The sequence below is a fragment of the Pelodiscus sinensis genome, chromosome Z (assembly GCF_052426305.1).
Source record: "Pelodiscus sinensis isolate ZL-2025 chromosome Z, ASM5242630v1, whole genome shotgun sequence".
In the NCBI taxonomy this organism is placed as follows: domain Eukaryota; kingdom Metazoa; phylum Chordata; order Testudines; family Trionychidae; genus Pelodiscus; species Pelodiscus sinensis.
This window is the reverse complement of record NC_143085.1, coordinates 23414341-23429165: the sequence shown is the minus strand read 5'-3', so window position 1 is coordinate 23429165 and position 14825 is coordinate 23414341. Positions and strand designations below refer to the sequence as shown.

The 14825-nt window shown below is 43.2% G+C and overlaps 1 protein-coding gene across 4 annotated transcripts in view; it reads left to right on the top strand.

The window, feature by feature from the left end:
* PIWIL1 (piwi like RNA-mediated gene silencing 1) overlaps positions 1-14825 on the top strand; it is a 132010-nt gene that overhangs the window by 25400 nt on the left and 91785 nt on the right. For all 4 annotated transcript variants that reach the window (XM_075898455.2, XM_089775171.1, XM_075898454.2 and 1 more), the window contains exons 6-9: positions 5528-5649; positions 6680-6760; positions 7540-7737; positions 8967-9078. In XM_075898455.2, coding sequence (XP_075754570.1) covers positions 5528-5649; positions 6680-6760; positions 7540-7737; positions 8967-9078 — 513 coding nt within the window. The remainder of the gene's footprint in view (positions 1-5527; positions 5650-6679; positions 6761-7539; positions 7738-8966; positions 9079-14825) is intronic.

Genomic DNA, 14825 nt, shown 5'->3' with positions numbered 1-14825 from the left:
CCAGATCAACTAATGCCACTGAGGCAGCAGCTTCAGATAAGCTGTCTGTGCCTGCTCCAATGAGCTCCCTCTGTACCCAATCTGGCTGGGCAGTGTGATTTTTTTTTTTTTTTTGACTGCCCCATGGAACTACAGCATAAGAAAGTGCTACCCAAAACGCGGCACCTATAAAACTCTCCTCAGTCTTATACAAGAGGAGTAACTGGCTAATCATGTTCCATAGTGCAAAGATACACTAACACTTCACAGAGTAGCCACCACTCACATACAGTGCTATCCCTAATATTTGATTATGGTAGCGGGCATAAGAGCAGGCTCTCATCAAGCCACTCCTCTCCTTCTTCATTGCTAGCTTCCTGGCATTCATACAGGGCAGCTCCCGCCTCACTGGAGCCCCTGGAATACATGGTAAGATCTGACAGTGGTCCTCTCATATTTACCATTCAAGGTGCACAGCCTCCACATCCCAGCAATTCTGCACCTTTAGGCGCTCACCCATAATCTCTGCACACTATTCACTTGTTCGCCCGCCCTCAGTAATTTCTCAAGTGAGTTCCAGTGAGCATGACAACTTACCTCAGTCAGATTCAGAGAGTCCCTCACATGAACCCAGATCCAGGCAGGACAAAGCTGTATTCCAGATCTCGCCTTCTCCTCCGGTAGATGACCTGAAATATTTTCAGGAATTTTTCAAATGGGTAGCACAACCACAGGACATTACATTACAAGAGGTGCAGGACAAACAATACAAATTACTCACCGTATTATAACCCTCAGTGTCCTCAAAGATAGCTTTATCCATCAACAAAGGTATCCTTGAACCTTTGGATGCTTTGTGGTAAAATCCAGCCTCTGTTTCGTTTACAAACCAGACAATGGACAGAAACTATTTCATCCTTGGAAAGAATATGGACTTTCTATTTGCCCCCCTTCAGCCAAATTCACTGGTGGTGGACTCTGTGAAACACAATTTAAATCTATGTCCTGTGACAAACAACACAAATGGCTAGACACCTTGGGCCACGAAGTGTACTCTTCTGCCACACTTCAGGGCTGTATATTTAATTATATAGCACTATTGGCTAATTACAATCATGGCAGTTATGCCTAATTACAAGATTTGCTACAGGACCTCCCTGAAAACAAGCAACCTCCCCTCCAATCCGTTGTTAAGGAGGGTTTATCAATAGCTAAAATATCTCTTCAGGCCGCTATGGATGTTGCAGATACCGCAGCTAGAGCCACAGCTGTAGTAATGTGCAGGGCCTTGTTGCTTCAGTCGTAAGGGTACAAGCAAGGGTGGAGGATCTCCCCTTTGACAGGTGACAGGTGTTTGCTAAAAATATAGATGAGATCCTATACTCTGAGGGATTCTCATATGACACGATGAGAATGGACACCCCTTCCAATCAGAAGTGTAAATACACTCCCTACCAAAAAATGAGGGATAATAATTACAACTATTACAGGCAGCAGCAGATGCCATATGATAACAGGACTAAGCAATTCCCTAATAGGAAGAATCAGCAAAACCAGTCCTCCACAAATCAGTCCACCTCTAACAAGCAGCGAATTTGGTCTGTGGTCTGAGTGACCACACCATAAATCCAGTGCAGTCCAATGTCATCTTTGGTCATCGCCTGAGATCTTTCTACCAACAGTGGGCCCAAATTACCACAGACAAATGAGTCATAGAAATGATCATTAATTATAATGATACAATCCCCTTTACTTCCATGCCCCATATCCTACCCCATCCCTCTTCAGGGACCCCTCTCACGAGCTCGTTATGGGCAGAGGTGCAAAAGCTACTTACCTTAGCAGCAACACATCATTATCAATACAGTGTCTTCCCCCTTGGCCTCTCTAAAGCCCCTTGAGTATTTGCAAACATCCTAGCCATAGTCACAGCCTTTCTCAGAAAACAAAATGTCACTATCTTCCCTTTCCTAGATGATTGTCTAAGCAAAGGCCCTACCTATCAGCAAACTACTATCATGACAGCTATTACCAGGGAATGTTTTTCCTGACTTTGCAAATGATACAGTTCATTGGTGCATTGCTAGAATCAGTGACAGCAAGAGCCTACCTCCTGCCAGAAAGATTCAGGGCAATTTGCGACCTCGTTCAACAGGTCAGACAGGTCCCCTTCTCCATGGTCCGGATGTGCCTTCAGTTATTGGGGCATATGGCAGCCACGCCGTTTCTGGTCTTTTTTGCAAGGCAGCATATGTGTTGCCTACAATATTGGTTCGCAATCAACTATATACCAACCTGACACAGCCTGGCAAAGCACCTCTCTCTTCCTCCACCAATACTGCAGTCCCTTCAGTGGTGGGCATCTCCGAAAAACCTCCTCGTCGGTATACTCTTTCACTGACCAGACCTTTCAGTTTCTATAACAGATGCATCACTTGTGGGCTGGGGAGTCCATTGTGGTGCAGCGTCAATACAGAATACATCGGCCTAACACGAGAGAAACTTTCATATCAATATCTTAGAGCTCAGGGCCATTAACAAGTTGCACTCACTTCTTTCCCCTGATAATGGGCAAGACTATCCGTGTCCTCATGGAGAACACACCGTCTGTGTTTTATGTCAACTGGCAGAGGTGTGCCCGATCACGCTTTCTGTCTTGAGGCAGTCAGATTCTGGAACTGGTGCATCAGGAACCAGCTATCCCCAACGACCATGTACATACCAGGGCAACAGACTGCGAGAGCCAATAAACTGAGCAGACATTACTCAGATCAGCACAAGTGGGAGATCAATACCAATGTCCTCCTTTCAATCTTCTGCAAATGGGTCTTTCCAACTATAGATCACTTTGAAACACCTCACAACCACAAATGCCACAGATTCTGCTCTCGGGCAGGACTAGGCAAGAGATCAGAAGGGGATCTCTTCACCATCTACTGGATAGCTCCCCTACTTTATGCCTTTCCACCAATCCCGCTTATCGCCAGATTGATCAACAAGGTCTGATCAGATCAGGCCACAGTAATGTTAATAGTCCCAGCCTGGCTGAGAGAGCCTTGGTTCCCTTATCTACACTGCCTGTGATGGATTAACCTATCCCTCTCCTGGCGGTGCTGAATTTCCTCACACAGCACCACAACAAAATCTTGAAACTCATGATGTAGTTTCTCCATGGTTCCAGAATGAAGAACTCACCTGTTCAGACAGGGTCAAATAAGTTCTTTTTAAACAGTCGGCGTCCCTCCATGAGAAGTGCCTATCAAAACAAATGGATGCGTTTTTCAACAATGGTGCATGATGCGTAAATTGCATCCCACCACAGTCCCCATACCTACCTTTCTCGACTACCCCATGGAACTTAGCGACATGGGCCTCTCCATCAGCTCTGTCCGGGTCCACCTGGCGGTGATCATGGCCTTCCATGATCCGGTTGATGGCTTCTCTCTCTTCGCACATCCCATGGTGAAGCATTTTCTCACAGGTTTACAGAAAATGCATCCAAGCCTCCACCCTGGTGCTACCGTGGGACCTGAATTTGGTCCCTGACATGCTCACCAGGCCACTAGCCATTCTTTGAGCCACTAGCCACTACGCCACCACAGTCCCTGTCTACAAAAGTGGCATTCATAGTGGCAGTAACATCAGCAAGAAGGCTAGGAGAAATCGCAGCCATCATGACAGACTCTCCTTTCACTACATTTATGAGGGATAAAGACATACTTAGACCTCACTCCAAGTTCTTCCCTAAGGTTATATCCAGCTTCCATGTAAATTAATCCATTTACTTATCTGCCTATTTCCCTAAACCTCACGCTTCCCCCAAGGATGCTATATTACATACACTGGATGCAAGGAGGGCAATTGTGTTCTACCTTGATAGAACTAGAGCAACCAGGAAATCGGAGAGGCTCTTTGTTGCATGGTCAAGACCATGCACAGGAACAGCAGTTTCTGCACAGCACCTATCCAAGTGGCTTGCAGGCTGCATACACACCCTTTATAAACTTAGGGGCAGACAGCCACCGCAGCCCATCAGGGCTCATTCCACACGTGCGATGGCCTCTACAACGGCCTTCCTGAGCAGTGAACTATTGGCAGACATTTGTAGAGCAGCCACATAGTCCTCACACCATACTTTTGCTCAACACTATGGGGCTAATACCCTCCACATGTCTAGCAGATGTGGTCCTTCCTTCTTCCACTTAGACTCCAGTGCCCACCTCCATCGGGCAGGTACTGCTACGGAGTCACCTGAGAGGAGCACCCACAGGGACACCACTTGATGAAGTTACTCACCCTGTGTAGTAACATTGGTTCTTTGAGATGTGTGTCCCTGTGGGTGCTCCACTACCCTCCCATCCTCGCCTCTGCTTGGAGTTTACAGGGACTTCAGGTAGAAAAGGAACAGACGGGACTTGCAACTTGCGCATTTCACAGGCTTCGGCGGGCTGCTGTGTGCACAGATGTGGCATGAGGGGCACTGCTACCAAAAATCTCAGCTTTCCATCACAGGCACACACTGAGACCTGAATAGAGTACCCACAGAGTTACACGTCTTGAAGAACCAATGTTACTGCACAGTGTGAGTAACTTCTTTATCCTTGGTCAAGTAGCCTAAGAGCACCCACTGCTATTTTAATTACTGTTTGTCAATGTAAAGTGAAATATGTGTGTGGTGTGTACATATATATTTCACAACCTGTTTTCTCCCCACTACTCCATCTAATTACTCCTGGAGTCTGAAGTCAAAGAATAGAGGTGGGTTTGTAGTAGCCCTGCTCATTTATATCCTCAACTGGACACATGAGGATCTGCATCTCCAACAGTACCAGTTTGAGTGTGCATACGTAAAAAGTGAAATATATATGCACCCATTTCTCCCAACTACCATAGTTACTGTCTGAGTAACTTTCTTTTCTTCGTTAAGAGGATGTCGTAAGCCAAGTCCTGCTCTTAAGGCTGGAGCAAGATGGATGGGGAAGAGTAGAATCAGATGTAGGGAAGGAAGCAAATAAGATGGGCATTCTGACACATTAAGGTGTAATCTTGGCAGACTGATCATTCCTAGCTTCAATCTAAGGATTTTGAGTTAGTCTTATACTACCTCTGTTGAACTTCTGTGATCCGGGATTCTTAGGTCTGGCAATATCCATGGTCCAGCAGGACAAGAGAGTCCCAGCAGCAGAGGTTGCCAGTGGAGCTCGTGGGACAACAGTCTCCAGGATGGCCAGGAGCTCTGGTGGCACTGCTGCAGGGCTGGTGGGGCTGCTAAGAGCTCCAGGGGGAACTGGGAGGTTGGGGAGAGGAGGCTAGTGCGTAGGCTGGTGCACTCCCTCCCTCCAAGCTTCCCCTGGTCAGGCAAACTCCCTCGTCCAGGTACTATAGGTGCCAGACCAGGGGAGGTCCAACTTATATTACTGTGTTGAGATTTGCAGAGCAGTCTTGTGGGGATAAAGCATTAAAATTAATGGAATACAGAGCTACATATTCTAGACTGCTTTGAAAAATTGTCATAACTCCTCTTCAAATAAATGTTCCCTTTTTTTAGGTTACTGAAGTGTTCAGTCGTACCCGAAATGGAGAGAATATTAAGATTACTATCACCTTGACCAATGAGCTGCCACCTACTTCACCTACATGCCTGCAGTTTTACAATATTATTTTTAGAAGGTTAGCTTTTTGCTTTACAGTTCTTATCTTTCTTACAGCCAATTGAAAAGTTGGCTTTCATTTTCAGGAATGGGAAAGAGTAGCTTCCAGTCTCTTGGCAAATATTAAACTTTTTATCTTCTCTGTGATGGCTGAAGGAAAATGGTGGCCATCTAACCAGTATGGATACTACGGTTTGGCAAATAATTAGATATATTTATTGTCATGCCAATATAGAAGTAGTCTGTTTCAGAGTGAAGAATAACAAATAGCCTCAGGTGTTAATACAGTAATGGTTCGGAGCCCTTCAAACAATCTTTGTTCTTCTGTGGGCATTAGCTTTTTCTTAAAGGCATGGGTGGCAGCGCAGGACCTGTGAAACTAGTATGTTTCTGTTTCTGACCTGGTCTTTGCTCATTTTGCTGCCTTGGGCTTCTTACCTTCATCTGAAGAGGGACCTACTGAGGCCACTGTCAGGAGGCATGTGATTCAGTCTGTGATAGAGGGGATTTGTTCTTGATTAATTTTATTACATGAACTGATTAAGTAATACCCAAACAGATTGTAAGCATTTATTTAAAGTTCTCATGGATACCAAACTGTACATCGACATACACTTGAATTTCTTTAATTCAGCAACCCTGATAAACAGTGTATGACAGACTAAAGATTTTTCTGGGCCAGCGAGGGTGCAGTGGTGTCTGGGCGTGAGTGGATGATGTTGAGTTACTTACCTGCCACTCTGATCCTGGGGGCATAGCTGGCTGTGCATTTTCTGCTGCTCCCAAGCCTCACCCACTGATGTTTTGGGAGCGTTGGGGAAAACCCTCAAGGGAAGTGGCATTATGCCAAGCTGCTTCCTCCTGCATACCACGGGTGTTTCCAGATTGTGGATACCCAGAGTATGGAGCTTTAAGTGTATTCTATCTTAATATAGCGAAAGAAAGGCATGTAACTGTAAATGCAGGCCTTTATAATATTTTAAATGTTTTAATAAACTAAATGGTACTATCATTTGCCAAGTACTCATTCTTTTCTAACTTCTTTTTAGGCTTTTGAAATTAATGAACTTGCAGCAAATTGGACGTAATTATTATAATCCAAATGACCCAATCAGCATCCCCAATCACAGGTTAGAAAATTGGACGACAAGTCTTGTAAGGAAGAAAAGATCTTTTGATAGGACTTCAATGATTTATCATGTATTAAAATGATTTTTTCAGTTTGATCACTCATGTACCTAATTTATAGTTCCTTCTGACTTTGTGGGGCATAGATAAAATCTGAGTTTTTCTACATCTGACCTCGAATGTACTACTTAAGCAGCTGAGTAAAATAGTCTCTCATCTGTGTATACTAAGGCTTATTTTCAACTGAAATGGAGCCCCTTTGAGTGTTTTCTTACAACCTGCTACATAGGCAGCAAAAGATTTAACATTCTAATATTAGCAAACAAGACCAGTGTATAAAATAGTGATATTTTAAGCATTTGTTTTCAAGTTACTTTCATTAGATGATTTTGTAGTCATAGAGCTAGATCTTGAGATGCTCCTTTCAGTTCATCTTATGTTGCTGCATCAACAAAGTAGCAGTCTTGCAATTTAAATAGATCAAATATATGTATATAAAAGGTTCTCTAAAGTGAATATAAATGTCTCCACCAATTGCTTTTCCACCATAAAATGAATTTGCTTTGGTGAGTTTATTGTAACTTGAACCTGGAATATTTGAGTTCCAGGTGCCATAGGGCAATATTTAAATTAAAACAAATGTCTGTTTGACGTTTTTAAACTAATAATCTTTAATTTGGGGTTTTGTAAACTTAATATTAGTTTCTATAGAACAAAATGGTAGCAGTCTTGGATATATGAAAAGTCAGTTTCAGTTTTAAAATATTCTGTTTTCCAACAGGCTGATGGTTTGGCCAGGCTTCACTACTTCTATTCTCCAGTATGAGACAAACATCATGTTGTGTACGGATGTGAGCCATAAAGTTCTGCGCAGTGAAACCGTGTTGGATTTTATGTACACTCTATATCAGCAGGTTGAAGAACAAAGATTTAGAGAAACCTGTGCTAAGGAGCTGATAGGGCTAATTGTTCTTACAAAGTAAGGTGATTTTTTTTTTTGTTAAAAAGGATACTAAACTGTGACCTCTATTGCTGTTTTCTGACTGAAGCACAGACAGTATTTAGGTGCTTAGAGATGCAGATAAAGGCTTTGTTGGATTTTCAGACATCTTACTTGTTAGGTACTTAGGGAGATTTTCAGAACACCCTATTTATGGGCACATCTAGACTACGCAGAATGGTCAAAATAGGACATGCAAATTCCGTGGCTTTTTCGGTGAACCCCCCCTCAAAAAATGAGGCTTATATGGCTTTTTGACAAGGGGGAGTTTGCTGAAAAAGCTGCGATCTAAACCAATTTCACTTTCGAAAGCTGCGATGGGAAGAAGATATGCAAATTCCCACGGCATTTGCTTGTCCTCTTTTGACCGTTCCGCGTAGTCTAGATACACCCTATGTGTTTAGACACCTAAATACCTTGAAAAATCTGATATTTTAGAAGTCATAATCTTGGGAAACAAGTTATCTTATGATGAAAATCCCAAAACAATTGTAACTATAGCAGATGCAGTGTGTCTATTTACTGTGCAAATCTTGCTGGGGTCTTAGGACTAAATGTACTATATTTTAAGCATTTAGAAAAATGTCTATATGTATCGCTGGTACTCAATGACACTGCAACAGTTCTAACTTCATTAGTATTGTAGCTAATAGATAATGTATTTCATATAATGTAAATAAGCTTCAAATAGTCTACCCAGCCTTACCAATTTAAGCTGGTTTTAGGGTTTAATGTGGACAAACAGGACTTTTAAAGCCCAGGATGAAACCTGGTATCCTTATGGTAGATGCAGTCTCCCTTATGTTGAGCCCACCTCTTTACCCTGTCTGTCTGGGGTGTTAAAATTTTGCAGGGGACATGAGAAGGCATGAAACCAAAAAAGCTTCTTTTTGTCTTTGTCCCTTTCTCAAATTAATGGTTTAACAAAGTTGTTAGCATATGAAATTCAATGTGTATATATACTTAAAATCAATTTTCTATTTATTCTAACATGTCAAACAGCTTTTGAAACTAGAGTGTATTCATTGTAATCTGAATGCAGAAGTTACAATCAGCAACCAAGTAACAATGTCTATTAAATTTTTAGAGTACCTAATACTTCCTCTATTTCGCACAGTTTTCCACAAACTGTTTTTATGGATGTGAGAATAAGTTATTGCTATCTGCATGCAAAAAATCAAAAGATTTTTTAAAATTATTTTATTCAGGTATAACAACAAAACATACAGAGTTGATGATATTGACTGGGATTCCAATCCGAAATGCACCTTTAGGAAAACAGATGGTTCTGAAATCAGCTTTGTAGACTACTACAAAATGGTATGAAATAAGTAAAAATGTTGTTTTTATTCTCCTTATTAGTTTTTATTTGACTTCAGAGCATTCATCTGTGGATAACTACTACTAATTCGTTAACATTCTATCAGAGAACTACATGGTAACATTTTTTACTTTCAGGAGTTGGTTGTTTTATATAACCATGCTTCAAAGTGATTTCTAGCTGTACAGGTTGAACCTCTCTAGTCTAGCACTCGCTAGTCCAACATCATCTGTGGTCCAACATGATTTTAGTTAACCAGCTGTTAGAACATAAGAATGGCCGTGCTGGGTCAGACCAAAGGTCCATCTAGCCCAGTATCCTGTCTGCCGACAGTGGCCAGCACCAGGTGCCCCAGAGAGGGTGGACCGAAGACAATGATTAAGCGATTTGTCTCCTGCCATCCTTCTCCAGCCTCTGACAAACAGAGGCCAGGGACACCAGTTCTGTCCCCTGGCTAATAGCCTTCTATGGACCTCCATGAAATTATCTAGCTTCTCTTTAAACACTGTTATAGTCCTAGCCTTCACAGCCTCCTCTGGCAAGGAGTTCCACAGGTTGACTACACGCCGTGTGAAGAAGAACTTTCTTTTATTAGTTTTAAACCTGCTCCCCATTAATTTCATTTGGTGTCCTCTAGTTCTTCTATTATGGGAACTAATAAATAACTTTTCTTTATCGGCCCTCTCCACACCACTCATGATTTTATAGACCTCTATCATATCCCCCCTCAGTCTCCTCTTTTCTAAACTGAAGATTCCCAGTCGCTTTAACCTCTCCTCATAGGGGACCCGTTCCAAACCCCTAATAATTTTAGTTGCCCTTTTCTGAACCCTTTCCAAGGCCAAAATATCTTTTTTGAGGTGAGGAGACCACATCTGTACACAGTATTCAAGATGTGTGCGTACCATAGTTTTATACAGGGGCAGTAAGATATTTTGTGTCTTATTTTCTATCCCTTTCTTAATAATTCCTAGCATCCTATTTGCCTTTTTGACCGCCCCTGCACAGTGTGTGGAAGTTATCAGAGAACTAATCACGATAACTCCAAGATCTCTTTCTTTATTTGTCGTAGCCAAATTAGCCCTCATCATACTGTACCCTATAGTTGGGGTTATTTTTCCCGATGTGCATTACTTTACACTTATCCACATTCATTTCATTTGCCATTTTGTTGTCCAGTCACTCAGTTTGGTGAGATCTTTTTGGAGTCCCTCACAGTCTGCTTCTGTCTTGACTATCCTAAACAGTTTTGTATCATCCACAAACTTTACCACCTCACTGCTTACCCCTTTCTCCAGATCATTTATGAATAAGTTGAAAAGGATTGGTCCCAGGATAGACCTTTGGGGGACACCACTAGTTACCCCTCTCCATACTGAAAATTTACCATTTATTCCTACCTTTTGTTTCCTGTCTTTTAACCAGTTCTCAGTCCAAGAAAGGACCTTCCCTCTTATCCCATGGCCATGTAATTTACACAAGAGCCTTTGGTGAGGGACCTTGTCAAAGGCTTTCTGAAAATCTAAGTATACTATATCTACTGGATCCCCCTTGTCTGCATGTTTGTTAACCACTTCAAAGAACTCTAATACATTAGTAAGACATGATTTCCCTGTTCACTTATAATGGGTGTGGCCAAATTTCCCGTGGTTCCATAAAGTTTGTTTACAGACACAAGTCTTGGCTTTTGGTGTTCTGTGCTGTTAGTTAGCTCTAATTTATCCAGAAATGTCTTTGTCCAGTAAGCACCGGAAGGGTTGCTAATGCTGCTGCACAATATTGACCTCTTGTGCTTGGGCAAATTCTCTGGTTGGGTGCAGGTTAGGTTCCAAGGGTGCCGAACTAGAACAGGTTCAACTTTGTACATGTTTTTAGAAATGTCTTTAGCCATACACCTACGGTTATGACTGGTCCTTGTGAGTGTAACTGTCCCTCCTAGCATACCTCTTCCTTTCTGTTTGAGAAACAATCACATTTCATGCACATTCAGTTGTCCTGGGCCAACTAAATTCGGATCTTGCTGTAAGTTATGATAAGAGGAAGCTGCATACCAAATTTGGTGGTCCTAAATTTTACAGTTCAGGAGGAGTTCTTGAACAAACAGACTCATGGACAGACACACAGATGCACAAACTCTCTCAAATGTATACTAAGTAAGCTATATAATTGATCTCGGGTACATTTTAAATAGCATGTCATGAAGTATTTTAAAAATCCTGTTAACTTTTAAAAAAAGGTTTTATTCCTCTTCAGGTGATGTTCCCATGGATGCTTCACTGTTGATGATGGATCATCTCTGGAGCCATAGTTCGGAGCTTTTCTTTAGCAGTTGTCAGATAGGCCACACGTGCGTGGAAGGCACCTTGTGCGATAGGCAGTTTGGCACCTCGCGCACAGCCCAACCATCCCCCTTCAGTTCCTCGCTAACCGCCCTGGGTCACAGACAGAGCTCGTATCTCGCCTCAGGTGTCTATTCTCCTCATGCAGCGATACAGGGTTTTTTCCCCCTGCCTCTGTTATCAATTTTCAGTGTTTCTCATTTAGTTACTCGTTGCTCATTGCTTGTTCTACAAAAATAAAAAAAATGGAATCTTTAGTAGAAGCCCAGCAAGCAGCCACTGCATACTGTGCCAGGCTTTCCAGGGTTTAAAAAGTGCCAGAAATGCAATGATCCCATGCCTGTTTCTGGTGTTCACAATTTGTGCATGTGTTGTCTGGGGGAGTTGCACACACTCCAAAAATTTGACCACTGCTGCTGCCTAAAGGGTCTGGAGGGGCTGGGAGCTTCGGCATCAAATGATATTATTTGAAAAGGCATTGTTTCTAACAGAGGAACTGCAGCCAGTTCCACCGCCCTGGAGACCCACTTAAGAAAAGGGCTGCTTCCCCCTTATGTCAAAAACACCAGAAGAAAAGGGTGAGGTGACTACCCCCTAGCCTGTCCCCTAAAGTGAGTAAGCGAGATGCACCATTGCTGCATCACGGAGCTGAGATCTTTGGCATGCACCATTGCTGCATCACCCCTCATTAACCCAGGGCTGTCATGGTCATTGTTAGCACCAGAGAAGCCACCCCAGCACCACTGCAAGTGGTGCCTCAAGACCTGGCCCTGAGCAAGTGCTTGGAACCGGCAGCAAAGCAGTCCCACAAATTCTGGGTGCCTCTTTGCAGTGGGCCAACATCAGCGCCTTTTCAGTAAACAAAAGCTGTTTGCAGCCAACACAGATGAGATCCTACGTAACAGCAAGGACTGTAGAACCTCCGCAGTCTGGGCACATTCACACCACCATACTAGTGAAAATGCTACACCCCATACAACAGAAACAAGGATGCCTACAACAAGTCCTCAGCATAAACAATATGATTATAACTGATCCAGACAATGGCCTTGAAGGAAGCATCCACCTCAATCATGCTCCTCTAAGCTCCCAGGAATCCAAACAGCAAATTTGAAGTTTTGGTGGAGGGTTTGCCTTATCTCTCCAAACATCCAGTGCCAATAAGCCAGAAACACTTTTTTCCGATAGGCTTCATCACTTTTTCCATCTTGGGGACTCCATAATCTCCGACCAGTGAGTGCTAGAAATCATATGTACAGGATTCACTTCCCCTGATTGTCTCCCCCCCCCCCCCATCTCTCCTCAGGAACCCCTCTCAAAAGACCTCTCTCAAGTAAGAAATCGATTGGCTCCTCCCATGAGCAATAGAGAGAGTCCCTGATCCATACTGGAGAAGACGGTTTTATTCAGCTCACTTCCTAACCCAAAAGCTCACAGGTCTGGAGACCGATTTTTAGATTTCTGCAAGCTAAACAATTTCTTACAGAAACAGCACTTCAGAATGGTCACACTGGCTTCAGTTATTCATTCACTGGACGAAGCGGACTGGTTTGCAGTCCTCAACTTACAGGACGCATACTTTCACATCACGATACATCCTTCCCACGGACGTTACCTCCGCTTCTCCGTGAGGGAGGATAATTTTCAGTACAGAGTCCTCCTCTTTGGCCTATTCTCTGCCCCTCAAGTCTTCTCAAAGGGCCTCGCAGAATTGGTAGCCTACCTGTGTCAACAGGAAGTTGTCATTTTTCTATACCTGGATGACTGCTTCATAAAGAGCCATTCATAAACAAACGTCCAGCATGGTCTCAAAGACAAGTTATCTATTTGGTCATCTAGGACTTTGATAAATGAACAGAAGTCAATTCCCGATCCCATTCAGGACATTGAATTCATTGAAGCTTGGCTTAATTCTATATCGGCCTGGGCTTATCTCCCACACCAACATTTTATCATGCTACAGGATGTAGTAACTACTCTATCTACAAGCCCTTCCGCTACTGTACATATCTCTCTTCAATTGATGGGCCATATGGCCTTTACCTCATATGTTGTTCAGTATGCATGCATCCATATCTGTGCCCTGCAGCACTCGCTAGCGTTGGTGTACATGCAATCCTGTAATTCACTTCACAAGTGGGTCACCTTCTCCAGACGTGCTAAATGCTCTCAAATGTTGGATATCGCCCCACAATCTCCTCACAGGGGGTCTCCTTCCACCAATCTGAGCCATTGGTACAGATTAAAATGGATGACTCACTGATACGGTAGGGCACACATCTGCAGCATTGTACAGCGCGCAGGGTAAGTGGTAACCACATGAAGCAGTGTTACACATCAACCTTCCTGAGCAATGAGCTCTCAGGAGTGCATGTCAATAGATGCATGTTGATCTCCACAAAGCTCTGTTTCATTCTGTCCTCAACTTCATATATCATTTGAAGAGCAGGGGTCTATCTGTCTCCTGTGCCAAGGTGCATTTGGCAGCAATTACAGCCTTCCACAAACAGATCAATGGATCATCTGTCTTTGCACATCCTAGCACTAGGAGATTCTTCATGGGCCTCCAGAACCTCTATCCTCCTCACAGGATCTCATGGTACTTACATTTGGTTTTAGATGGCCTTATAACACCCTCCTTGGAGCCGTGGCCACCTGCTGCTTTCTCTCCTTACAGTGAAGGTGCTGTTTTTAGTAGCCATTACTTCAGCAAGGAGGATTAGTGAGATATGGGCCTTAATGGTTGGCCTGCCCTACATGATGTTTGCCGTAGACAAAGTCACTTTGACCTCATCCATCATTTCTACCCAAAATCAGCACCTCCTTTCATATCAGTTAGCCCATAGTCCTATCTATGGTTTTCCCATAACCCCATGCATCTGCCAGGGATGCCATGCTCCATACCCTGGACATTCTGTGGGATCTAGCATTTTATATAGACAGGACACAGGCATTTTGCAGAACCCTACGCCTCTTTGCATCCATTGCAGACTGTTCAAAAAGCATACCAATCTCAGCCCAATGTATTCCAAACTGGTATCTTCCTGTATACTGCAGTGCCTTTCTCTTCACAATAAGCCATTGACCACTCTATCTAAAGAGCACACTCCACCTGTGCTGTGGCAACATCTATGGCTTTCCTAAACAATGTGTGCCTTAAAGAGATCTACTTAGCAGCCACTTAGTCATCTGACCATACTTTCATCACTCATTACACTATCATGCTTCAGCAAGTGACTGATACAGCGCTGGCTACAGCAGTACAATTTTTTGCCTACAAGCTGAAACTGAGTCCAACTATTCAGACTGAATACTGCTTTGTAGTTACCACCAGTGGAGCACCCACGAGGACATCACCCAAAGAAGAAAAGGAAGTTATGCGGTACAATAGTGACTGTCCCCGTGGG